General features: G+C 43.7%; 8 protein-coding genes across 10 annotated transcripts; 3 read left to right on the top strand and 5 right to left on the bottom strand.

The window, feature by feature from the left end:
- Positions 1-184: 184 nt before the first annotated feature.
- LOC108139313 (tubulin alpha-2 chain) lies at positions 185-2,491 on the bottom strand. Its single transcript, XM_017262019.1, has 3 exons — positions 2,381-2,491; positions 1,547-2,071; positions 185-1,125 (listed from the first exon to the last, which is right to left on the bottom strand). Exons 1-3 carry the CDS (start codon positions 2,381-2,383, stop codon positions 304-306), a joined length of 1,350 nt encoding a protein of 449 aa, XP_017117508.1. The 5' UTR covers positions 2,384-2,491; the 3' UTR covers positions 185-303.
- An 865-nt stretch (positions 2,492-3,356) lies between these two features.
- LOC108139360 (hemicentin-1) lies at positions 3,357-10,252 on the bottom strand. The gene is made up of 16 exons (XM_017262083.2): positions 9,195-10,252; positions 8,619-8,748; positions 8,276-8,484; positions 8,055-8,165; positions 7,786-7,992; positions 7,533-7,684; positions 7,315-7,459; positions 7,117-7,247; positions 6,897-7,056; positions 6,489-6,659; positions 6,308-6,430; positions 6,083-6,216; positions 5,847-6,021; positions 5,503-5,780; positions 4,863-5,060; positions 3,357-4,776 (listed from the first exon to the last, which is right to left on the bottom strand). The coding sequence occupies exons 1-16, from the start codon at positions 9,259-9,261 to the stop codon at positions 4,348-4,350; spliced, it is 2,820 nt and encodes a 939-aa protein (XP_017117572.1). The 5' UTR covers positions 9,262-10,252; the 3' UTR covers positions 3,357-4,347.
- A 653-nt stretch (positions 10,253-10,905) lies between these two features.
- On the top strand, positions 10,906-12,356 carry LOC108139129 (pinin). Its single transcript, XM_017261743.2, has 3 exons — positions 10,906-11,151; positions 11,210-11,976; positions 12,268-12,356. Exons 1-3 carry the CDS (start codon positions 11,018-11,020, stop codon positions 12,285-12,287), a joined length of 921 nt encoding a protein of 306 aa, XP_017117232.1. The 5' UTR covers positions 10,906-11,017; the 3' UTR covers positions 12,288-12,356.
- A 569-nt stretch (positions 12,357-12,925) lies between these two features.
- LOC108139339 (CLIP domain-containing serine protease B9) lies at positions 12,926-16,193 on the bottom strand. Of its 3 annotated transcripts, none has more exons than XM_017262059.2 (6): positions 15,874-16,193; positions 14,804-15,571; positions 13,988-14,111; positions 13,803-13,933; positions 13,646-13,753; positions 12,926-13,418 (listed from the first exon to the last, which is right to left on the bottom strand). In XM_017262059.2, the coding sequence occupies exons 1-6, from the start codon at positions 15,923-15,925 to the stop codon at positions 13,054-13,056; spliced, it is 1,548 nt and encodes a 515-aa protein (XP_017117548.1). In that variant the 5' UTR covers positions 15,926-16,193; the 3' UTR covers positions 12,926-13,053. The 3 variants fall into 3 exon arrangements, with proteins under 3 accessions (XP_017117548.1, XP_017117549.1, XP_041565309.1); XM_017262060.2 differs by having other exon boundaries at positions 13,988-14,090; XM_041709375.1 differs by lacking the exons at positions 12,926-13,418; positions 13,646-13,753 and having other exon boundaries at positions 13,842-14,111.
- On the top strand, positions 13,616-14,782 carry LOC108139341 (S-antigen protein). The gene is made up of 2 exons (XM_017262064.2): positions 13,616-13,729; positions 14,147-14,782. The coding sequence occupies exon 2, from the start codon at positions 14,163-14,165 to the stop codon at positions 14,655-14,657; it is 495 nt and encodes a 164-aa protein (XP_017117553.1). The 5' UTR covers positions 13,616-13,729; positions 14,147-14,162; the 3' UTR covers positions 14,658-14,782.
- A 110-nt stretch (positions 16,194-16,303) lies between the features above and the next one.
- On the bottom strand, positions 16,304-17,625 carry LOC108139340. Its single transcript, XM_017262061.2, has 2 exons — positions 17,142-17,625; positions 16,304-17,082 (listed from the first exon to the last, which is right to left on the bottom strand). Exons 1-2 carry the CDS (start codon positions 17,361-17,363, stop codon positions 16,546-16,548), a joined length of 759 nt encoding a protein of 252 aa, XP_017117550.1. The 5' UTR covers positions 17,364-17,625; the 3' UTR covers positions 16,304-16,545.
- Positions 17,626-18,176: 551 nt separating this feature from the next.
- Positions 18,177-21,173, top strand: LOC108139288 (serine/threonine-protein phosphatase 5). The gene is made up of 8 exons (XM_017261983.2): positions 18,177-18,446; positions 18,659-18,900; positions 18,957-19,107; positions 19,170-19,291; positions 19,349-19,619; positions 19,685-20,135; positions 20,191-20,272; positions 20,334-21,173. Exons 1-8 carry the CDS (start codon positions 18,263-18,265, stop codon positions 20,391-20,393), a joined length of 1,563 nt encoding a protein of 520 aa, XP_017117472.1. The 5' UTR covers positions 18,177-18,262; the 3' UTR covers positions 20,394-21,173.
- On the bottom strand, positions 21,139-24,738 carry LOC108139287 (TELO2-interacting protein 1 homolog). The gene is made up of 5 exons (XM_017261982.2): positions 24,457-24,738; positions 23,902-24,400; positions 22,734-23,840; positions 21,610-22,679; positions 21,139-21,551 (listed from the first exon to the last, which is right to left on the bottom strand). The coding sequence occupies exons 1-5, from the start codon at positions 24,639-24,641 to the stop codon at positions 21,170-21,172; spliced, it is 3,243 nt and encodes a 1,080-aa protein (XP_017117471.1). The 5' UTR covers positions 24,642-24,738; the 3' UTR covers positions 21,139-21,169.
- Positions 24,739-24,788: the final 50 nt, after the last annotated feature.

Raw genomic sequence — 24,788 nt, 5'->3', positions numbered from 1 at the left:
CAAATAATTTCATATCAATGATGGATTGAAGTAATTTTTAATTTAAAAATAAACTATATATATTAATTTTTTAAATAAACTAAGTGTTGTTTTTTCAACTCTTTTAGCTTGAGCCCAATAAATATTATGTCACAAAACTAATGCCTAAAAGGGACAACTGTTTTAATTTTAAGATAAACAAGACTTTTGTGTTAAACATTTTTATTGCGGAAGTTTATGCTTTTGTATTTGGTAGAGATAAAATAATAATAAAGAGTTTGCCGGACCATTGCGGATTTCGTTTCGTGATTCTTTCCGAGCGGCTTAGTACTCCTCGTCCTCGCCCAGCTCGGTGGTGGAGTCGATGCCCACCTCCTCGTAGTCCTTCTCGAGGGCGGCCAGATCCTCGCGGGCCTCGGCGAACTCGCCCTCCTCCATGCCCTCGCCCACGTACCAGTGGACGAAGGCCCTCTTGGCGTACATCAGGTCGAACTTGTGGTCCAGACGGGCCCAGGCTTCAGCGATGGCCGTGGTGTTCGACAGCATGCAGACGGCGCGCTGCACCTTGGCCAGATCCCCGCCAGGAACGACAGTGGGGGGCTGGTAGTTGATGCCCACCTTAAAGCCGGTGGGACACCAGTCGACGAACTGGATGGAGCGCTTGGTCTTGATGGTGGCAATTGCCGCGTTCACATCCTTGGGTACCACGTCGCCTCGGTAGAGCATGCAGCAGGCCATGTACTTGCCCCGCCGGGGATCACACTTGACCATCTGGTTGGCCGGCTCGAAGCAGGCGTTGGTGATCTCGGCCACGGTCAGCTGCTCGTGGTAGGCCTTCTCCACGGAAATGACGGGCGCGTATGTGGCCAACGGGAAATGGATGCGTGGGTAGGGCACCAAATTGGTCTGGAACTCGGTCAGATCCACATTCAGGGCGCCATCGAAGCGCAACGAGGCCGTGATGGAGGAAACGATCTGACCAATTAGGCGATTGAGGTTCATGTAGGTGGGTCGCTCGATATCCAAGTTGCGGCGGCAGATGTCGTAGATGGCCTCGTTGTCGACCATAAATGCACAATCCGAGTGCTCCAGCGTTGTGTGGGTGGTTAAGATCGAATTGTACGGCTCGACCACGGCTGTGGAAACCTAACAGGAAGTTTTGGAACCATTAATTAACTCTTCGCCATAAGACTAATTTTCTATGACTCTAAAAAATAAATTAGTTAAGTTTAGACTCACATAAAAAAATTACTTTGTTAGTTCTTTTATCATAGTTAATTTTACTTAATTCAAGAAAAACTATAAGAAAATTCTTATATAAGGAAAACAAATAAATTAATCATGTTGTTAAAAACATTGATAATTGCCCAATATTTTAATAATGATTTAATTTAAAACATATTTATTTTAAATTTTATAAAATTGAATTTTGTAGAAAAGAACTCTTATACCTAAGATGTGCTTGCAATATAATGTGATTTGTGTTTAATTTTAGAGTTAGTGCCAATGTATTTTCAATATTTTTAATTAGGTACAGGTACTTACATAATTAGGTAAAGGCACTTACTTGAGGGGCTGGGTAGATGGAGAACTCCAGCTTCGATTTCTTGCCGTAGTCGACGGAAAGACGCTCCATCAGCAGCGAGGTGAAGCCGGAGCCAGTGCCTCCGCCGAAGGAGTGGAAGACCAGGAATCCCTGCAGTCCGGTGCACTGATCCGCAAGCTTGCGAATCCTGTCCAGTACCAAGTCGACGATCTCCTTGCCGATGGTGTAGTGTCCACGGGCGTAGTTGTTGGCCGCGTCCTCCTTGCCGGTGATCAGTTGCTCCGGGTGGAACAGCTGGCGGTAGGTGCCGGTGCGCACCTCGTCCACCACAGTGGGCTCCAGGTCGACGAACACGGCTCGGGGCACATGCTTGCCAGCGCCGGTCTCGCTGAAGAAGGTGTTGAAGGAGTCGTCGCCACCACCCACAGTTTTATCGGAGGGCATGTGGCCATCGGGCTGTATGCCGTGCTCCAGGCAGTACAGTTCCCAGCAGGCGTTACCGATCTGGACACCAGCTTGTCCAATGTGAACCGAAATACACTCCCTCTGAAAGATAATTTATTAGTTGTTTATGCATTCATATAAAACGGTCTCTTCGTTTCGCCGGACTGTAAATAATAAAGAAATATTTGGAATATCCGGTTGCGTATAAATTAAAAAGAAAATTTACTTTCAACAACAAAGATATTTTGACCATCTGTTGCTAATATAGTTGATATTTACAAGCTTTAAAGCTTAGCAATTCATCAAAAATGATTGACAAGGTATTCTATTTTTTCTATGTTTTTGGCTTTTGGTTTAGAGACCAGCACTTTCCAGGACTTTGGAGGATCCTTAAAACTTGAAAAGACTTACCATTTTGGTAAATAAATTAATGTGAACTTTAACACGGCAGATTTAACGGACGAAAATCCTAGCACTTGTCTGTGATGCGACACAGCTGGGAGTCAACTAACCGAAACTTAGCGATACGCGTTCTTTTATAAGCCCCGAAAGACATCAGTGTGGGGCACACTATATGTGGATGTCCAATGAACTGTGCTCGTGTTCATCGACTTAAGTGGTGCCTATTCGAATTTCAAACCCAACCCACCCAACCACACATGCTCAAGATGTCGCTTCTTGATCGAGTTCTGTTTTCTTTTTTTTTCTTGTGTTTATGATTGGATAGAATTCGCATTGCGTTGTTCTCAATTTGCAGCTGAAAGTTAATAGCAAAATTTGAGATTAATTATCAAGTGGAACATTGTTTAGATTTGGAAAATTGTATTCTAATTTATGAAGAAGTCACACTTCCAAAGAAGTTGGCTTTTTAAGCCAACCGTTTATGTTTCCAATATATGCTAATATTCTTGAGCTCTTAAATTATTTTTGTTTAATGCATTATTTGACTTTTTAAAAATAAAAATACTTATAAAAATATTACTCAATCTAACAGAAATTCTTTTCGTGTGCACTCAACCAATTAGCCATGGACATATTGGGAATATAGACACAGTTTAAGATTTCTTTAGTCCACACCCAGAAAATCTAACAAAAGATCAAACAAAAGAATTTTTCAAATCAGGAAAACTAAAAAAGTTAAAACTAAAGAGCTTTTCTAGATAGCAACATAATACTTAAATATAAACGAAATATCTGCATTTGCCTTGAAGGTCACTTGCTTGACATAAGTGCAAACAAAATATCCTAAATCTCATTAAAAATTTCACTAAAACAATTTGATATTATATTCAAAGCAACACTTTAAGAAAAGAATATCTTAATATTAAAACTCACTTCAGAAACAATATTTTATTTTTAATTTATTTTTATTTATAACTTAGATATTATAATACTGCTCACAGTAGTTTTACGCTAAGTTCCTAATATATATGGTATTTTTAAATATAAGTATTATGTAAGTTCGACCAGTATAAAATTAAATATTTGAAAATAAATGCCGGCCAGCGTTGTGGAAAAAATGGGAATTATTCCTTCTTTCGTAACACTGGTTTAGTTTATATTTGAGCAAGTTATATAAAATGTTTTCATCATCACGAACATATACAGACATTATTATGAATGTATTAAAAAGCTGCCTTGGCATCCATAGAAATGAGCAATTGTTTCATCAAATTAAATTTGACCAAACATACTTTCTGGTGCAGTTGCTTGGAAACACAACATACAACAAAAATATTTAGTTTTACATGACTAATTTAATCGAGACTATAGTTGCCTAGACATGTAGTTAAAAATATGTGTAATCGAGTTGGAATCATTGGGAACTAGAAATAAAATTTGAACAATAATTTTATAAAGTCTTTTCATTTAGTCCAACAAAAACTATGGCCGTACATGAGTCACCGCATACATTTTGAATTATCCTTATATCCCGAAACACGCAACATGTTTTAATTATGCAAAAAAAAAAAAAACAAACAAATTTGTACATCTAAACAAATATAAAAACAACTCAATGTTCTTAAATATCAAACCCAGTCTATAAATTCGTTTGATGCCAGTTAAGTGGTTAGGTATTTTAAAAACTGCTGTAAAAGTATTTGCATTGGCCACTCGTAAACCTCTGTTCCGCTTTCACAATTAAAGTTTTAAAACCTATTAGTTATTTCATTGAATATTGATTTCGTACAACTTATAATTAACAACGTTTAAAACTAACATTTATTTTGGCCGAAAATAATTGATCTCTCCAGAATATTGTTGTCAATAATAAAGTGGTATAAAAAGTTTATTCTATTGAGTTCGAAATGCAGAATACCGAAAATTGTAAGTCCTAATCACAGGGGCGTGTCGAAAACCCTGTGGAATTTCTATAGTCATACGGTGCTGTCGCGCTTTATCATTAATGGAGTTTGGACGGTGACCTCGTCGTCGGAAAGGTTTTGTTCGGCGGCGTGGATGCCCTCGCTGGCGATTCCGATGCAGACCCTTCCGCACTGGGCCTGGTTCATGTGGTGCAGGGCGATGGTTCTGCCATGGGCATGTGGATGTGGCTGTGGCAGAGTGTTCGACGACGAGGCCATGGAGCTGTTGGATGCCAGCGATGGCGAGGGCGCGTGTCCATGGAGCGGCTGCGCCGGGTTGTGGCCATTCACCCTTCCCTGGGGAAAGGTCAGCTGGTGGAACGTGGAGGTCGGTCTCGCCCCGGTGATGTTGCAGTTGTAGTTGTTCCACACATTCTGCGATGACTGGCGCGGCAGGGTGCATTGCGAAATCGAGTTGGAATAGACGTGTGGCGTAACGTTCTGTGAAGGATAATGCCAAGTTAGTTGGGTGATTTTGTATCTTAAAGTGCATTTAATCAGTACTGCAAACTACATCCTATACTCACAATTGATATTTCTCCCACTGAACTCTGGGCCTGGGCGTGCATTCCACTCCGCAGAGTGCAGTAACCAATTCCATGGGAGGCACGCAACGATATCTCGGCAGCTGTCAAATGTTGCTGTTCATTTACAAAAATTCCCCTATTCGGACTGCGGTTGGTATCGATCGTTGATATCTGCTGCCTTTTCCTGATACTTTCGGCCTGAAATTGTATTGATATTTGACCATAAAACACAAAGAAACAATTGCTTAATGTAATTAAGTACTTAATTTCCCCGTTACAATTGAAATTTGTGTCTTTATGTCTTTAAAACCAAGTGCAATACTTAAAGGGTTAGTTTTTCAAAGTCAAGATCCGTTTTAACTTTGCGTTGAGTTGCCGTTGGGGAAACATTTGCTTTCTTAAGTTTAGTTAGAGTAACAGATCTTAAATAAAACTTATAACTAAAGGTAATGTTAAAACTTGTTGGGCGTCAATATATAAGAAATTTAAAATTGGGTAAACGAATTTGTGTTTCCGAAGACTTTCAACTAACATTTAATTTCACTGAAAGATTACAAGCTAGAACCTAAACTTGACATTCAGAATTTGGTCCTTTAAAATAGGTTATTGTTTCCGAAGTGGTACTTGAGAATAATCTTACCTGCTCGTCAACCTCTACAGATTCAGGCACCACATCCGGATTCTTCTCGTCGCAATCGTCCACTTCTTTGCTACCGGAACTTTTGTCAATTGGTCCTGGCGATTCATCCCTGGAAATATTCTCATTAGAGAGTTCCTTTTGACGCCTTCTCGATGTAGCGGTGCAAGGTATTCGTAGAGCTAGGATTATGGCCAGTACTGCGACCAGCACAGCTAGGGTTAAACCAATTGTTAGTGACACAACGGGCGAAAACAAGAGCTCTGCACGAAGGTTATGAGCTGAAAGATGGCACAAAATGTGTAAATTAGTAGTAAAGCTAGACAGACAGATTGATTAGAACTTACTTTGCTCCGAGGTCAGTTGTTTCTCGGGCATTCGGAGCATAGCGGCATTAACTATTGCCGGATCGGAGCGACCTTTTGTATTGAATGCGTAAATATTTAGCCTATATATGCTTCCCGGACTTAAACCTGTCACCGTAAACTTTGGGGTTGTCGATGTGATGTTTGCCTTAGTTTCCTGGAATGAGTAGAAACATGTACTTGCTGTTTTAAATAATTTTAAGGCAATATGTACGTACTTGTGTGTAAGAGTCCAGCAGTTCCAAATTAAAGTTTTGCGGCAAGCCGCCATTGAACCCATCACTGCAAGTCACGGTTAACGATGTCATAGATATATTGATTACTGTGCAGTTGTGTACTTTTTCCGGTCGACCTTAAAATAAGAAAAGGAACGCGAAATTTTATAGTTTGTACTGTTAATAAAGAGAAACAAAACTATTTTAATTTTTATTTTCGAAACCTACCTGCAGCGATTATATGGAAGACGCATGGAACTCGCTGTTTACCAATTTTATTTGATGCCAGACATAGTAAGGTTCCGTAATCCAGTTCAGTTACGGGAGTGTATGTTACAATGGAATTTGTGCCTAAGAAGTACATTGTTTGTTTGCTTTTATATACAATTTTACTTTAAATATAACTTACCAGAGCGAATTATATGATTTGTGGCGACATCAATGCTTTCGGCAGAATTGTTAAAAGTCCAACTAAATTCAACTTCTCGAGGATTGGCATCCACAGTGCACATGACCTTTGCGTCCTCTTGTTTTGCTATCCCATACACTTTCTTCTGGTTCTGTGCACACGTGGGAGCGTCTATAAAGCAAGAACATAAAGAAGACATCATAAAAAGGTTAATTATCTCTAAAAGCCAGATTTTTATGGAAAAGAAACGTAGAACAGCGAAATGTTATTTCTATTTATTTTTAAATAGCTCGTTTCATTGCGAGTTTAAAATTGCATATTTCCACCAATTGAAATTGGTTACAACATTTCCATTAAATGTGAATGATTGATAGGGATTTGTAAGAAAATTAAGTTTTCATAACTTACATAGAATATTTAGAGCAAAAGGGGCACTGATTCCTTCTCCTTCGGCATTAAAACCAACACAAGAATAGTTTCCGGCAGTGGCTCTCGTTACACCTTGCAAAACAAGTGAGTGGTTACTTATTATGACGCCTTGCGAAATATTGTGGGACAGAGGTTGTTCCTGAAAGAATAATACGGATTTAAAGCATCTAAAAGTAACTAAACATGAATTAAAGCTTACATTGTGACGCCATTCAATGCGAAAAACATTTGGATGGGCCACCACCAGACAATCAAAGTACACATCAGTTCCTTCCCGCAAAGTACTTGGATCCAGAGATGTTCCTAGACGAACATATGCTTCAGGGACATCTAAAAGCCAAGCATATGTTAACTTTAAATAAGACAATGTTTTATAATAACAATTAGCACAGCTTACATTGAATGTCCAGCTTCCAGCCATCTTCCAAAGGTTCGGATGGAACAGCATGGTTGTAGGCTTTGCATGATAGATATTTGCCCGCATCAGATTTGCTTAGACTGATTGAAAGCGTACTCGTTGTCTGATTTCCATCGCTTGAAGTCTATAAAACAGTTGAAATCAGTAGTGTACGGACAGTGGTAGCCTATTTAATTTATCAGGATACGAATACTCACAGTTTCGGTAGTCTTTTCCAGCCGTATGCCATTTTGCCACCAAGTTATTACGGCAGGCGGTCTGGAGCCAGCACTTTGGCACAATAGATCGTATCTTCGTCCAGCAGACAATGGCTGATGTGCCCCCAACAGTCGGATATTTAAAGGGGCAACTAGAAATAAACACAATGTTTAGTGTGTGCAATCAAGCCCGAAATGTTTTGTCCACTCAGAAACTAATTCCTTTAGGGTTCAATATCCCCCACAGACTTACAGTTCATATCAATTTGAACTACTGCTTCGACAATGGGTGCTCTGGGATGACTCAATGCTCGGCAGGTGAGACGAGAGTTTAGGTCTTCTCGACCCAGCGATGGAAGCGTGATTTCGCACTCGATTACCTTTCCTCCTGCCAAATGGGCGAGTTCACAGGGAATTTCGAGACCATCTCGATACCAACTTATTGTGGGAGTTGGGTAGCCTAGAAATGAAGCTCAAAGTTAAATAACCGCTGCCTTGAATTTGCACTTGCTGTTCGCATACCTCCAATTACTTGGCATTTCAGGGATACGATGTCGCCTTCGCTGTATGGTCCCACCACTGTAGACCGCTCCACATTAGAGCTGTCTCGAATTATAACTTGCTTTGGTGGAGCTAATGAAAAACATAGGCAATTATTACGATTCATTTCTGTGCAATCATTTATATGAAACCATATAATTTACAGATACCGATAATAAACAATTGCAGTATAAATTACTCACATATGACATTGAGCCTTATACGGCTATTTATGGTTTGCGCCTTTAGGAAATCCACTCGGCATCTATAAGTGCCTGAATCGGAGGCTTGTGTATTTTGAATTGATAGTTTTCCTGGTTCCTTATCGAATATGAAATAAGCCCTGTCTCCGAAAACAGAATCGTCTGACCATCTTTTTGGTGCCTTGGACACTCCCGCTCTGATGTCGGTGCTATAAAGTTGAATTTAGTTTGTAATATCTAATTGGGTAAGTTAACTGAATAACAATTAAGACACTCTTCTACCGGAATAAATAGGTTTCCTTAAGGAAATAAGTAGGTTTTGGTTGTATTTTCATTCATTTACCTGTATATGGGAGTACCTTTATCATCTCGGTACCACAAAATCAACACAGGCTCATCACCTTCATATGTTGTTACATTGCATGGAAGATAAATATTTTCACCAACCAGAGATTCGATTTGGTGAATTGGTACTGAAAAATATATAAATAAATATTCATGTGGTTTTAAAAATTAACATACACATTGGTACCATCATTCCTTATTTATAAAGTAGGTATAGTTATGTATTTGATTTTAAAAATGTAAATTAAGGTATTATTATTGAAGCCACCAATTGAAATTTCATAGGGTTCGCAAAGGTATATATTATTAAATTCCAGACGGCCCGTAAAATGTATAATAAAGGACTTATTGTTATGACCAGAATTACTTAGGCGTAAGCTACAATTTAATAAGTTTGTTCGAAAAAAGGTTACCAAAAGACCAAACTTTTCTTTTTTGTTATAACTTTTTTGTTAAGTTGCAATTTTATCTTGAATGCGCCCAGGAAGAGTTTCTCACTTAATTTTATAAAAACCCCCAAGTAAAAAGAGAATTTAACATCATTTAGTGATTGTAATCTAAAGTTTTGACTTACCATCTTTACTTCCGATGCTGGATTGTAAAAATTGAAGTGCTAGCATTAATAGCAGCAATAACTCCATGTTGTATACTTTTTTGGAACAGCAGAAATTAGTTGTCGTTTACATTTACTTAGTGTTTTTCCTTATCTAATCCACTAAAACACTGTTTGGGATTTGTATGTTTAATTGAGTAATAAGTTACATTTTATCATCTGAATTTTCACGGAAGATGAGCACACCAATACTTGTGCACGAACACTCAGTTACACATATACACGGGATATAACATTGTATGTATAACACATAGGTTTATATATTTTGCAGTAGTTGCGTATACTTAATATTGGGCATATTTTAAGTATGGTCGATAAAACCAACGTCACTGAGCACAGAAAACTAATAAATTAAATTTTGCAGACTTTTTGAATGGTCACGGATTTGATTTTATTTAATGTACGAGTATGTATGCGCGTATGTCTTTTCGTATGCACTTGTATATGTTTGCCAAAATTCCAGGATACACTTTACTATTGCTTATTTTCAAATGCGCACGTTTACAGGGTTCCGATTGGCGATACAAATAGCACAATTGCGATTTCCAATGTTGAATTGAGTGTATTATTTTAACAAAAACCAAGATGGAAAATAACGAGCACTGACAAAAAATTATATTACTTTTCTAGCCGCGATGCGAAACTAACACGTCGAAATTCCATCGCACTACACCTGCAAACCTGGGCTAAAAAGCTTGTCGGCGGGCGCATGCGTTTCGCAGGAGCTTTTGATGTAAACATTGCAACTATGACCTTTGTCCATGTGTATGTACGTGCATCCGCTAGTCTCAATTTAATCATCCTTTTTTTTTTCCTCCAAATATGAGTTGCCGACAAACTGGCTAGGAATTGGGCTAGATTTCTATTGCGAATGCCCACTTTTATTTGGTACCATTTGTTTGGTACGCAAAAGACGTTACTTTTCACATCACCAAACACGGCTGTCGAGTGGATTCTATTTTAAAAACAAGCTCAAAGGCACGGTGGCGTGCAGGTCCAAACTCAGAATGTACGTGCGTACATGTACAGTGAAAGCTCTCCGGGCGGACAGCTGCATCGGTTCTCTCGACTCCTCTCGCTCAGATGAACGTCTTATCCTTTTTGCCGGACAAAGAAACTAAAACCCCCGGAGTCCACCCAATGTATCTAGTTTCATTTCAACTGTGAGTACAGATATCCGACAGTTCTTGGGCCACAGAGGGGTTCAAAGAAGTTACAGCAGAAGTACATTAATGCGACTTGAATTTCAAGTCCTTAAAAGTCATGTCATTGAAGGTTTTGGTTTAAATATTGATCTAGACAACGAACTTATAAGGATACTTATTAACTATTTAGGATTTAAAAATAGTCCAGCATAATTAATAATATTTCATATACATTAAATGAAGTATTTAAGTAGTCTGACCAACACTTTAATGAATGTTTCCCAAAACTTAATGTATTACAAGCAACAAAACTTCCAAAAGGTAATTAAAAATATGCTTTAAAAATTAGTTTCAAGCCTTCTTTATAAACCACATTTTGGATTTACCTTTTTTTTGTAATTTTTAAATTCCCATAAAAATAAGGATACTATCGATAAGGAAATGACAATGGCGATAGTGATATATCGATGGTAGCCGCAGCACAACGCACCATCGATACTATCGATGATGGTTTTAAGTCTCTAGCTTCCACCACTAAATATACCTACACACCAACTGCTTGTGTTTTATTTTTATGAGAATCACACCGATTTTCCGAATTAGGGATTAATTAAAGCATCAAATTGATACCTGGTAATAATGGTGAATGACTCGGGTCTATCCACTGTTGATGACTTGGAGCAAAAACTGAATTCGGCCAAGCAGTCGCTGGTGATCCTGAATGAAAACATTCGCCGCATTGCTGGTCGCGTCCCCAAGGATTCCCTTCAGAGGTACGGTTCAGCGTTGGAAATGGTTAATTTAATTAATGGCAGTCACGCTACCTTCCAGATCGGAGAAATTCAAATACACCCACGATGGCAAGAAAAACGACCACAACGGCGAGCGACAGTTTCCCAGAAATGGACCAGGTGGGGTCTTCAAAGACAAGCGGCGGATGTACGAAACTAAAAACCCGGTTCCGCGCTTCCCCATCGAGGAGAACGAGGGACGACCGCCCAGGATCAACTCGCGGGTCATCCGGGAAATGCCCACCAAAAAGGAGGTGGTCGAGGCGCAGGGCACAGACTCCGAGTCGAGGGCCCGAAATCGCCGAATGTTTGGATCGCTTCTGGGAACGCTGCAGAAGTTCTGCCAGGAGGAGTCGCGTTTGAAAAGCAAGGAGGATAAGAAGGCCGAGATCGAGAAGAAGGTGGAGAAGCAGGAACTCCAGGAAAGAGCTTTGTTGCGGAAACAACGCGAAACGCTATTTTTAGACAGGAAACGAAAACAATTCGAGATCCGAAGATTGGAGTACAAAATGGCCAGAATGAAGGACTTCAAAGCTTGGGAAGCAACCATGGCGTATTCGAAAAGCCATATTCGAACCAAAACGAAACCACACTTGTTCTTTCGGCCAAAACAGCATTCGGCTCGAACGGAAAAACTGCTAAGTAAGAGCAAAAGTGAAGCTGATGTGTTCATAGAATGCAGGCGCGAGGAATTGGAAGTCGAGCTGAAAAACCTGGAGAACATGAGTTTTGTCAAGATGGATGATGATAACGCAATGGACGACAGCTTCTATGAAGAGCCTGACGATGAAGAGCACTTGGATAAGTGTAAGTAAACTTAAGTTTACCCCCAAAAAAGCATTAAGATAGTTTCTTAGAGTGTTAAGGTGAATCGTGAAATGATTCCTAAACAAATAAATCAGCTCCTTGATACAGTTTTTTAAGACTATTTTTGCTTTTCAAAGTAGAATTTATTTTATTTTTATAAGAAAAGTTTAAGAATAATACACAAAAAATATCGGTAGCTTGAAATGGTTTTCTTTGTCTTATCGTGTTTTTGTTACGATTAAAATCAGCTTCAACACATTTTTAATATTCAACATTCTGTTTTAATTACAGCTGCATTATATGGTAAATAAATTGGTGGAAATGAATGATGCTATTCTAGGAATAATGGATTAAAAATAATTCAAATTAATAAAATAAAAGCCAAACAATTTGTTTCACTTCAGCATATTCTTTACATAAAACAAAAAGAATCTCAATGGTTGGGGCTTAATAAAAATTTTAAAATATCTGTTTAAGGCTTCTAAGATAAATTACATTTATTGTTTGCATTCACGTGGCATTTTTGTCCACTGAAATGACATAATCTTTTTTATTATTTCCGTTTAAATTATAATTACTTTAAATATACCTAAATAGCAGAACCAAACCGACTATAATTGTATTATACCACTCCCTAAAGTGGAACTTCGCTAAGAAAATGTGCCTAGAAAGTTTAATCTGAATCTTTTACAATGCTTGTAAAATAATAAATAATAAAATGAAGCAAAAAAATAACACTTCATTTTTACAAATGTCCAAATCAGCATTGACAATATTAAGTTGCTTTCATAATCGAATTATTCTTGGAAATATTTTATTCACCTTTCCAATGCGGTGGTGATCAGCTAACTTTTATGAAACTAATTATGAGCCACATTTTTCACAGGAGTTCGGATAATACAAATTTAAGTTATACAAAAAAATGTTAAATTTATTAGTATTGAGTTGATTTAAATAGGAAGCAGAACTGTTTTTATTGATCCATAAATTGCATGATTCATCTTTTCTTATTTGGATGTGGTGTGATTACTTTGGCATTGAAAGCTTTGGATGAGCTAGGTTCTGTCAGTGGTCCGTTCATCCGCTGATGTTTCGCAGCACCCATTCGGAGAAGCTGCTGACCAGGGTATAGACCCCCGGAATGGTGGTTACACCGCACAGCGTGGGTCCGAATGCCACGATGCCGATGAGCGTGTGGACTCCACTTGCTCCGAAAATCCCGGAAGATCCGTCGTCCATGAAGGGTCCTCCACTGTCACCGCGGCACACGTCGTTCATGGGCATTCCCTGGGCACACAGGTGGTTTGGGGTGATGACAATGGGCTGCTGGAAGTTCTCGCTGAGACTAGCATAGGCGATGGCGCAGCTGGTGGTGTTCACTATGGGCAAACGGATGAAGCGCACTGCGGCGGTAGAGTTCGAGGAGTCCGTCGACCCATTATCTGCAGAAAGATCAAAGTTTTCTAATTAGATATTTCAAAAATTCGTTGCTTTAATTTGTTAATATATTGCTGTTTTAAAAATATAAAAATCAAAAACCTGGCAAAACATGTAGACCACAGCTAAAACATAGTAAGCTCCGATCTCGATTAGCTTTGGCAGCTATAATAGTCAGTTGTAAACTTCAACAGACCAGATATACACGCTATAAAGTTATTTCTAGACTCACTTTCCGGATTCCCAGTACTCCAACCGGCAGCAACTCCCGTCTGTCCAATCAGCCTGTTCCCGAGATTGGTTGACCCGTTTAAGGGTAAGCAGATGGGTGTAAAGGCTCCTGGAATGTAGAGGGATCAGTTATTGTTGAGGCAAGCATGTACACTTACCATTCGTGGTATTGATTCTGAGGAGGGCAATGTCGTTGGCATATCTGGGCTGATCGAAGTTAGGATGCACTATTACCCGCTCGATGGCAAAGGCGGTTGAGCCATCTTGATCCCCTAATCGAACATGGGATCTGTGGGAAAGCTCGGCTTAGAATATGTATATTAGACTGGTCCTTTGAACTTACAGTTCCAAGTCGCTGACCAAATTGACCACACAATGGGCGGCAGTAACGATGTGGTTGGTGGAGATTAGGGATCCGGAGCAGCGGAAGCTAATGCGGCTGTTGCCTGAAATTAGTACCATATAACCTTGTTCAGATTAAATATTTCCTCCTTTTCAACAGCTCCTCCCATCTAAATATGTGCGCATGTCCCTGTGCCGGAAGAAGTCCACCTCCTCAGGCCAACGACCCCCAATCTTGTCCATCTGGTTATCCAAGGAGCGGCGGTGGTCCAGGGGGTGGTGGTCCAGGAGGCGGTGGTCCAGGAGGCGGTGGTCCAGGAGGCGGTGGTCCAAGAGGCGGTGGTCGTGGAGGCAATGCTGGACCGAATCCTCAGAAACGACAGCCCTGTGGTCCTAAGCCGTGTGGCGGTACCCAGTGCAATAAATGCGGGAAGGGTGGTCCCGGAGGAAAAGGTGGCCCTGGAGGAAAAGGTGGCCCTGGAGAAAAAGGTGGCCCTGGAGGAAAGGGTGGACCCGAAGGCAGAAGTGCTCCCCGATCCAACGAAGGCAGAGGTCTGAGGGCCCCACCAAACAATCGAGGAGCACAGGCTCTGGGACTTGCCGCTCTGCTCTTTGCCTTTGGGGTCTTCCTCACCACGCAAATGGGACTCGTGGCCAATGAGATTGGCTGAATCTACACAGGACGGGATTGCGCGCTGGTAAGGATCTCCACAGCGCAGATTACTCAACATCACTCAAAAGCAATGGCGTTGCGTTGATTTGGGGAGGGTAATTAAATTCGAAATGGTGTATTTAACATTCCCCAAGTTGTACTCACTTCGGTTGCGATAGGCGATCCTCGCCAGCCACGGATATTGCCCCGCAGCGGCCTGTTCTCCTCCTAGCAGTCTGCTCTCCACACTTATCCCACATCCTGGAGAGTTCTCTTGGCTCACCGGGTTATTGGAGGGTAACGATGTGGTGCTTGTGGATGGAGGAGCGGGACTTGTTGCAATCGGCATGGGTGAAGTTGTGGTAAACGGCGCAAGGGGAGGACCTTGGTTCAGGTTAGAGATTAGGTCGTCCCGTAGGAAGCGCAGATCTCCGGGAAACACGATGGGCTTATCCTTGGGAGCGGGCCGCGGTGATGCCGTGTCCTGGTTGCTGTGGTCTACGTGGTAGAGGAAGTGGTGGTTCCCTGCGAATCGCCGGTCGAAGAACTCTGGTTCCACGGACTGCGGGCAATTGCGTTGCTCCTCGAAATTCCAGTAGTCGTGCAGATTTGTCTCCGCTTCCAGATAATCAGAGTGGGAGGGCGAGTGCCTACTGCCCCTGCTATCGCCCCCATCATCCCAAATCCAACGATCATCCGGCGGTGCAAAACGCATCTTCCGACTTGGCTTTGCCGAGGATGACTCATCGTGGTATTGTTTGCGAGATGTGGGGCAACAGACGAGCGGTTCGAGGCCTTGGAAGCCACAACTGGCGTCGTGCACCTTGGCGAACACAGCGGACTGCTCTCCGGAGCCATGATGGAGCAGGAGGCGGGTGAAGGTGGCACACTTCCCCAGGCGGATGCAGTGGCAGGCGGAGGCTCCGTGATCCCCTGAAACGAGAGCGGACTGGCTGGATGACAAGGCAAGAAACCAGTGCTCGAAGGTCAATGTCGGCAAGGCAATCGCGAACCAGAAAACCAGCAAACCAGAAGTGCCCCCGGCAATTACTCACTCACTTTTTTGGTTCGCCGTTTGCCATCGTTCGCGCGGTTTGTTGCCCTTCGCTTTGCCGCTGGGAATTTCTAGCCGTCGACCTTGACCCACTTAGCGGGCTGTTCTTTAATTACCCCCCACCCCGCGCACGTTCGTTTCTTGAGTCATTCGTTATTTGGGGATCCAGCGGAATACTTACCACTCAGCCACAGTACGCAGATTAACAGGGTGACAAGTTCTGAGCGCCGCATTTCGAAAAATCGAATCTGAAATTGGGAAACCGCTCACACAACGTCGTCCGACCAAGTGCGAAATTGAAATAAATTGGTTCAATCTCCGAGCCAGCATGCATATCTTACTTCCACGTCCAGCTATGTAGCTCTATTCAGATTTCGATTTCAGCGGCGACGAATCAAAACAAAAAGAGAGCTCGAAAAACCAATTATCGGGCAATAAAGTCAGCTTGGGCCAAAGCCAAAGAGCAGCCGAAGCAGACGAAGAGCAACGACATTGCCGGCTAGCTGAGTAAGCGGCTAGCAGCCAGAACAGCCCAATACAAAACATGTTTGGCTAGTAAGCCCAACTAAAGACGAAGGCGGGAAATAGGAACAAGATCGTCAGGACACCGCTTAGAATGTGAAACTCTCTTTCGTGTATTAATGGGGCTTACTTTACAATTTATGCTCTTAAGCTAGTCGATAGGTGAACGGGCTAAGGGCTACAGAGTGCAAAAGTCTGGGAGATGGGCTTACATAACTAGAAATGCATCGCTTGGAATGTCGAGTTGCCGATGGTGTACAACTAAAATACTTTACTACTCATTACGCCTTTTTATAGTCGATCGGGTTTGTCTTTAACGATCGTGCAGAGTCTAAGCCACCGGGGGTACCTCTGCAGAGGCAACTGTAACTGAAACGCTATTCTCGACCTGTTCTACAGGTTCGATGATCGGCTGCGGAGTGGGGGATGGCGATGGAGATGTATTCACCGCGATCGTTGTCACTGCAGCCGCTGGATAATGGCCATTTACATCGGCGTTGCTATTGCTATCTTCCCTGGCAGACTCTTCCACGTCGTCGTCATCAACGGGCGTCTCTTGGCTCAAGACCGCCGCCAAACGATTGTCATCTGCCTCGGGAGCTGGCTCAGTCTCTTCCCCTGCCACTGGAGCTGCGACCTCTGCCACTTCTGCCACCGCAGGCTGCTCCAGTTCAGAATCCCCGCCCTCGTCGCTCGCCCCATTTGCATTTAAATGCACGGCTACGTCGCCATTGTGCACGGAATGGGACCCTCGCAACTCATTGATGATCTTCTCCCCCACCTTAGCGTCGATTTCGCTGATCTTCTCCTGCAGCTTGCATTTGAACTCGATCGGCCACTTGGGGCTCCATTCACGGAACAGCTTAATCTGCGGACAATGAACCGTAATAAAGGGGCAGATGGAAAGGAGAACTTTCTACTACTTACGCGGCACTGGAATAGGCTCATGGGTTTGTCCTGTACGGCTGCATTGGCCAGCGAGTTAACCAGCCCATTGACTTGGGCATCGTTGGAGCAGGAGGTGGAGCCCCGGGCCAGGTACTCAACAAAAACGTACACAAAGTCATCCCGCTGCAGCTCGCTCCACTCGTTGAACCACTGGATAATGTAACGGAACTCGCCGTCTATTGATAGATTGCTCATCGACATCCCGCTGCCGTTTGTTTATATTGCTGATTCCCACGACGGTGACGCCCCCGCAAATGCTCTGTCTGGCTTTTCGGTGGATTGAGCGATGCGCTGGCACGGATTCTGGTTCTGGGATTGGTTCACTGCGATGCGGCTGCGACGACAGACTGCTGGCCAAACTGCTGAATGCTGGCGAGCGCTGAGCTCCTAAGTTACCAGTAAAAGTAAAACCCGTTTCCGCTTCTAATTTTTCCCAGCTCGGCTTTGTGTGTACTAGAGATGAGCGCCTGAGTGAATGTTTTTCACGACAAGCTCGAAAGCTCACTCACGCTTTTGGCATCAAACAATTATATTAAAATAAATATATTTTTTATAAATTCTCTGTTGCTTTAATTTAAATTATCTATTGTATTCCCTTTAATAATATATATACTAAATAAAATATATATTTAAATATACATTGCACATTATTTAATTTTTATTAGAAAATTAACTGAAAAGATTTTGACTAATTTATTTTAAGTTTTTAAAAATATATTTTCGGTAATTACTTAGGTCGTGAAACAACAATACTAAACTCACGCCCTCATCTCAAGTGTAAACCTACCTCAAAACAGCTGATAGTCGATAGCCACCCCCAAGCCTGTTATCGATTGCCCGCTCCTGCAGGGAGAGCTAAAAATTTAAGTGAACCCTTTTAAGAAAGCCGAGCTTAATGCATTTCTAAGACCAAATTGACATTGTTTTAACTATTAAGAAGCATGGCGCGCACATAATTCAAATGCTTCTATATCGATAAAATAAGCTGCGTGTTGCGCAACACTATCAGTTCATCTTGTCGTTTCCATCGTCGTTTTCCAACCCTTTGAAAATTTCAGACAGTAAATAACTTTAAGAAAATCATTTATTACAAAAAAAATATGTCTTCGTCCGAGCTGGAAATACAGAAGGCTGCTGATGGCCAGAAGGAGCACCAGGTGCCGGCAGGCGCGGAGATTACGGGGGCCAAGGAGCCGGAGGCGGATACAAATGCCAGTACGAAAGCGGAACAGGATTTTGCCGCGGCCGAGCAGTACAAAAATCAGGGAAACGCTATGCTCAAAAGTAAGTACCTCTGCCGTTCCATATGCTGTAATGCCTACAATTGTTGGACTGCGTTAATCCGTAACGCTTTCCGGGACTGCACTTTCGAGTGCCTCCTTCAACCTAACCTTAAAACAAAGGGAACCTATGGCTGTGTGCGATAATTTACAAGTCTCCCGGAACTCTGGGGGTATAATTAGTACTATTACTGACCCGCCTGCCCCCTTTCACAGCCAAGGAGTTCTCCAAAGCCATCGACATGTACACCAAAGCCATAGAACTGCATCCCAACAGCGCGATATATTACGCCAATCGATCCTTGGCGCACTTGCGCCAGGAGAGCTTTGGCTATGCACTGCAGGACGGCGTGTCGGCGGTGAAGGCTGACCCCGCCTACCTCAAGGGCTACTACCGCCGGGCCGCGGCGCACATGTCCCTGGGCAAGTTCAAGCAGGCGCTCTGCGACTTTGAATTTGTGAGTATTACCCGGCAGCCCCTTTGGTCTCCTACTGAAACACAAATGGCTTCCAGGTGGCCAAATGCCGACCCAACGACAAGGACGCCAAGCTGAAGTTTACCGAGTGCAACAAGATCGTCAAAATGCGCGCCTTCGAGCGGGCCATTGCCGTAGACAAGCCCGAGAAGACCCTTTCCGAGATGTACAGGGATATGGAGAACATAAGTCAGTAGTGCAAGCTTCCCTTCCGGATGTTAGAGAAACCTAACTGAATCCATGTCTTACAGCCATTGAGGATGACTACAAGGGCCCACAGCTGGAGGACGGCAAAGTGACCCTGAAGTTCATGAAGGAATTGATGGAGCACTACAAGGGACAGAAGCGATTGCACCGCAAATTTGCCTACAAAGTATGATTGTGACCTCGATGTGTGGAAGGCATTCAACAACGTCTATACTCGTTTTAGATACTCTGTGAGATCGATGCTTATATGCGAGCCCAGCCCTCGCTGGTAGACATCACTGTGCCGGATGAGGAGAAGTTCACGATTTGCGGCGACATCCACGGCCAGTTCTACGACTTGATGAATATCTTCGAGATTAATGGCCTGCCCTCCGAAAAGAATCCTTATTTATTCAATGGCGATTTCGTGGACAGAGGATCCTTCTCCGTGGAATGTATATTCACATTGTTCGGGTTCAAGTTGTTGTATCCTAATCACTTCTTCTTGTCACGCGGTAAGCTTTACTGACTAGTAAGATGTAAAAAGAATAATACTTGAACTATTTATACCTGATTGTAGGCAACCACGAGAGCATCAACATGAACCAAATGTATGGATTCACTGGCGAGGTGACAGCCAAGTACACCAGCGCCATGGCGGATATATTTACCCAAGTGTTCAACTGGCTGCCGCTGTGCCACTGCATCAACCAGAAGATCCTGGTGATGCACGGCGGACTCTTCTCCACGGACAACGTGACCCTGGACAATATACGGCGCATCGAGCGCAATTGCCAGCCGCCCGAGGAAGGCCTAATGTGCGAGTTGCTGTGGTCCGACCCACAGCTGTGGATGGGCCGAGGGCCGTCGAAGCGCGGCGTGGGCATTCAGTTCGGCCCAGATGTTACCGAGACGTTCTGCAAGAACAACAATCTGGACTACATCATTCGAAGCCACGAAGTGAAGGATATGGGCTATGAGGTTGCACACAACGGTCAATGCATAACAGTCTTCTCAGCTCCGAACTATTGGTAAGCCTACTCACTAGATCGGTAGAGCACGAGGTAAATGTGACCTTTTTTATAGTGATACCATGGGCAACATGGGCGCATTTATTACCATAACGGGTAACAACTTGAAACCAAATTACAAATCATTCGAGGCTGTGGTAAGTACAGTGCATTGCAATAAATCACTCCTTAAGCCCATTACAAACGCAATCTTTTCAGCCACATCCCGACGTCAAGCCCATGGCGTATGCCAACAGCCTAATGAACTGGCTGGCGTAGTCAGTTTCAGATTAAATTCAATAGCTAAACACATACTCCCACACACCACACAAATTTACAAACAGCTTGAGAACCCACAACCGCAGAGCAGCCCAGCTTGAAACGATCAAAGGAGAGGCAAAGGATTTGGAGATGCTCAATAGACTATGCACACTGCGAGCTGCTTCACTACTTAAGTACGAGTATTGCGAGTCAATAAGGCGAAGGAGGAGAGAAGGGCGTGGAAAGGATCACGATCACAAATACAGAACAGCAATCATTTTACAAATTCAGCTATATTTGATACAGAACGAAATGTTATAGTGTATAGTGGCTTTAGAAGTCGGATGCTAAGTTTTATCGGTGCCAAGCATCTGCGGTTCCACTTGTAAGTGAAAATTTAAAAGAAATGTTTGTTTATGCATAGCATTTAGTTATGGCTACCAAAACATAATATACGAGTACATATATAAATTTCTACTTCAATTTTGTTTGTTCCAAACGCTTGATTTGTGTATAAAAACAGTTTTGTTCAACCCTTGCCTTGTTTATATGATAAAAAGTCATTTTAATAAAAAACTATTCAAGTTAGATACCTCAATACTAATCCTTCAATTTTTTCAATCCAAAAACTATTGCATACTCTTCTGACATAAGTAACCACTATGTATCTGATCTGGTCAAAGTATCCGAAATTGCATAAAAAAGACACCTAGCATTAGAGCCTGTAATGTTAATCGAGTGAACAGAAATCAGAATAGAGCAATTGTGAAATAATAAAAACGGTCTGTTCTTTATTAATCAAGGTCGTGTCCATTAGCTATGCTGAAGCCCATTACTCCGAAGATGTGGCTAACATTAGCCTGGTAGTCTTTGAGATGGGCCCTCTGCAAGAGTGTCACATAGACGAAGGGACCATTGTAGGCAACCAATTGAAGGAAGAACTCTCTGGCCGGCGTCTGAAGCTGTGGTGGCTGTACCGTCGATAGGTAGAGCGCCACGGTGGTCATCAGCTCGTGCAGATGTTTTCCCTCTATCTGCAGGCCGAGTATAAAGTCGGCTAGACTTTGGAGCAGCTTCAGCTGAAGTTTGTACTCCTGCGTCTGGACCTGTGGGATTTCCATGCTGCTGTGCTGGCTAGCCGCTTTCAAGAAGTGCTTCAATTGAGGTATCACATCGCTGAAAGACCCAACGATACAGTCAAGATGCTGCAGTTGATCGTTCAAAAAGCACTTACCTGAGACTTCGTTTCAGTATAAAATCCTTGGCATGAACGCCCAGCAAGTGCAGCAAGGTGAAGCAACGATTGAGCACCAGTGCGTCCTTCTGCCGAAACTTTTCTACGAGCGGTTGCCACACCAGGTGCACCAGTGGCAGCAGCTCGTTCTCATAGTCCGCCAGCAGTGGCAGTCCGCTGGAGAAGCATTCGAGGGCTGCAATCTGTTGCGCCTGATCCGCGGTGGAAATGAACTTGATTACCTGACCCAGAATATCCTTTACCATTTCGACATGGCGCGGGAGAACAGGCTTCGTGGGTTGTGGTTCCGTGTCATCTGCATCTTCTGCCTCATCCTTCGCTGGCTCCTCGGTCATGTCGGCGTCGCCATTCAGGTCCTCCAACAGTTGCGGCCTGTTCAGCACACTTATCCATGTGCTTAGGACACTGTGCTCCTCATCCACTTGCATTGCAAGCTCTGAATTAAGCTCGGCCGCTGCATCAACTTGCCAAAGGGAAACATGATTGAGGAATGCTTTAAAGACGCGCAAATAAGAGTGCACATTGGTCGACTGGTGCGACTTGGAGCACTCCTCACGTATGGTATGGAATAAGCTGTCCAGGTGCGGCACATTGCCCCTGGTGCTGTACTGCAGCACCACGGTGAGAATGTCCACTGCGGCGGTGCTATCCGGCGATCGTTTCAGCAATGCGTTCAGGTGAAAAGTGATGTAGTCCGTGGAGCACTCGATGAAGTGAGAGGGTTCTGCATATCTTAGAGCTAGCTGCATCGAAACGAACGCAAAACTGGCCGCCTGGTGTACAATAGTGTTACTGCTAGCCACTTTGAGAAGTACTTTGTGCAGACTCAGAAATATGTGTCGGTCGAAGGTGTCGCCAATGAACCTGGCACAGTGGCCCACTGCGTCCAAAATGAAACAGGTGTGCAGAACATTAAACTGGGCGTCTGCAATGGTCACTCGGCTGCCAACCACCTCCGCCTGCTCGTCATCGGAATCGCAGTCCTGGGTGCGAACCTCTACTGCCGACGAATAGAGCCCAGGAGTACGTTCCTCAAACCAATGAGTGGGCTAAATAAAAGTGTTGCTATAGAACTTTTCTAAGTTTGGGTAACTCAATCTCACCTTGTGGACCTTGAGGCGCCAAGCTGCGTCCGGCTGAATGGCTAGGTTCCAGTGCTCGTCGCGAAGGATCTGGTCAAGAAAGAGATTAGCCAGCACCAACCGACTTTCACGGGCCTTTTTCTCCGGCGACGTAACCATCAAAGTTAAAAGTAAAATACACTCATTTATGGACGAGGATCTTTGCTGAATGAGCTCTTGACAGTGATCGAAGATAAGTCGGTTAAGAGCAGGCTGAGCACCCAAAAGGGCTCCAATATCGTATAGGATGTCTACTGTGCGCTTTGAGGCCAGATGCTTGAACTGCCGCCAAGGCAGCTTGGCCAGCTCGGCAGCAAGGGCTTTGGAATCTCCCTCTCGGATGCGACGGAGAGCGTACTCCTCGTTTAGAAGATCCCTGGTGGTCCGCTGGTCGAGAGCTGCCAGCAGACAGGTCACAAACATCTCCAAGTTCTTGGGCACCAGCAGCAGCAGCTGCAGCTTGTCGGCATTGACGTTGCGCAGAAATCCCTTGAAGAAAAGTAGCTCGGCGAACTGTTCGTTGTCTTCGCAGCGGTGCAGGATGCGCGGCCACTTGTTGAGGTGCGCATCTAGCAACATCTCTGCATTCTCATCGAATATGCCCTGGCTACTGGGCTGCTGCTGCAGCAGAAGAAGAGTGTCCCTGCACCGCTGGGCAATCTTTTCATTCTCGTCCTCCGACAGGGCCAACACGCTCTCCAGTATGTGGATAAAATTGCTCCTCAGATTGTGGGCACAGTGCTTGAGCAGCAGGCAACACATGTCGGAGTAGTTTTCCCGTACCCTCAGGGCGGTGTGGGCCCGCAGAATGCTCGTCTCCACAAAGATGGGTCGGAGACGTCTCGAAGTGGCCGCCACCCATTTGACCGATCGCAGCTCTGTTTGCATTTGATGTAGGCGCTCCTCAGTCTGTTCACTGGTGGACTTTTTGTTGCCGAAAAAGGCGAAATCATTTTGCTCACCCAGACTATCCTGGGAGCTATTGAATAGCTTTCGAAAGGCATCCACATCGTAGCGCATTTTCATGAACTCATCAGTGGTTTCTTCGAACATGATGCAGATGATGCGTCCCAGGGCTTGAATGGCCATCTGAGCATAATAATATTATTACTTTAAATGAATGTCTCGGAGGGGTTTTGAGTTAACTCACCGCTTTAATGGTTTCGCCGACCGTTTCGTCTTTCATGGTTGTTTTAAACAGTACGATAAGGACCTTGGGTAGGAAAATGAATATGGTGTTGGCCACCTGACTGCGCAGCACCACATCCACGTGATCGGCTTCGTCATGGACGTAGAATACCAGCATTAGGCACTGGATGGCTGCCTGGACAAGCTTTCGGTACTTTTCCTGCTCTATGATCTCCAGAAGCATGATCAGTATCTGGCCAATCATCATCGCAGTCTCCTTGGTGTAGAATGACTCCACCACATCGGTGGTGGAGCGACGCAGTGCCTCAAATATGCACTGAATGGCGGCCAGTTTAATTTCCTCAGAGAGATTTGGTCGCATGACGGCTGCCTTGGAGTCGCGCACCTGCTGCAGAACCACCACCAGGATGGAGCGCAGGCCCTTTTCATCCACCAGATAAGTTTGGGACACAATTCTGCTCAGGCAGTTCATCAAACTGGTGCGCAGCTCCTGGCTCTCCCTGCAATAAACACTGTAATCTGAGCGGGGAATACCAAGTGGAAGGAGGTCTCTTACCCGGTCAACTCATCCAGTTTGAGCACCAGAGGCACCACCGTTTGCACCTGGTAAATGCGCATTTCCCCAAAGTTGAATCCCTCGATTTCGCGCTCCACCAAAGACAAAGTGTCCTTGCTGGGTGCCTTCATGAAACCCTCCACAGCAGGCTTTATCTTCGTCACGTACCGCTCCAGATGCATCATCTTGGCAGCCGGCAATCAATATCCAAAAAGAATTCAAATAACGCCGAATCGAAACCCGGCAAAATCCGCAAAGGAATTTTTTTGAACCAACAGCTGTTCTGAGCAGTCACATGTAACGCGCGCAATCGAACCCTACCGCCCCACCAC

This window comes from Drosophila elegans, unplaced genomic scaffold, assembly GCF_018152505.1.
Source record: "Drosophila elegans isolate 14027-0461.03 unplaced genomic scaffold, ASM1815250v1 contig_476, whole genome shotgun sequence".
Taxonomy (NCBI): Eukaryota; Metazoa; Arthropoda; class Insecta; order Diptera; family Drosophilidae; genus Drosophila; species Drosophila elegans.
This window is presented reverse-complemented; position numbering and strand designations above follow the sequence as displayed.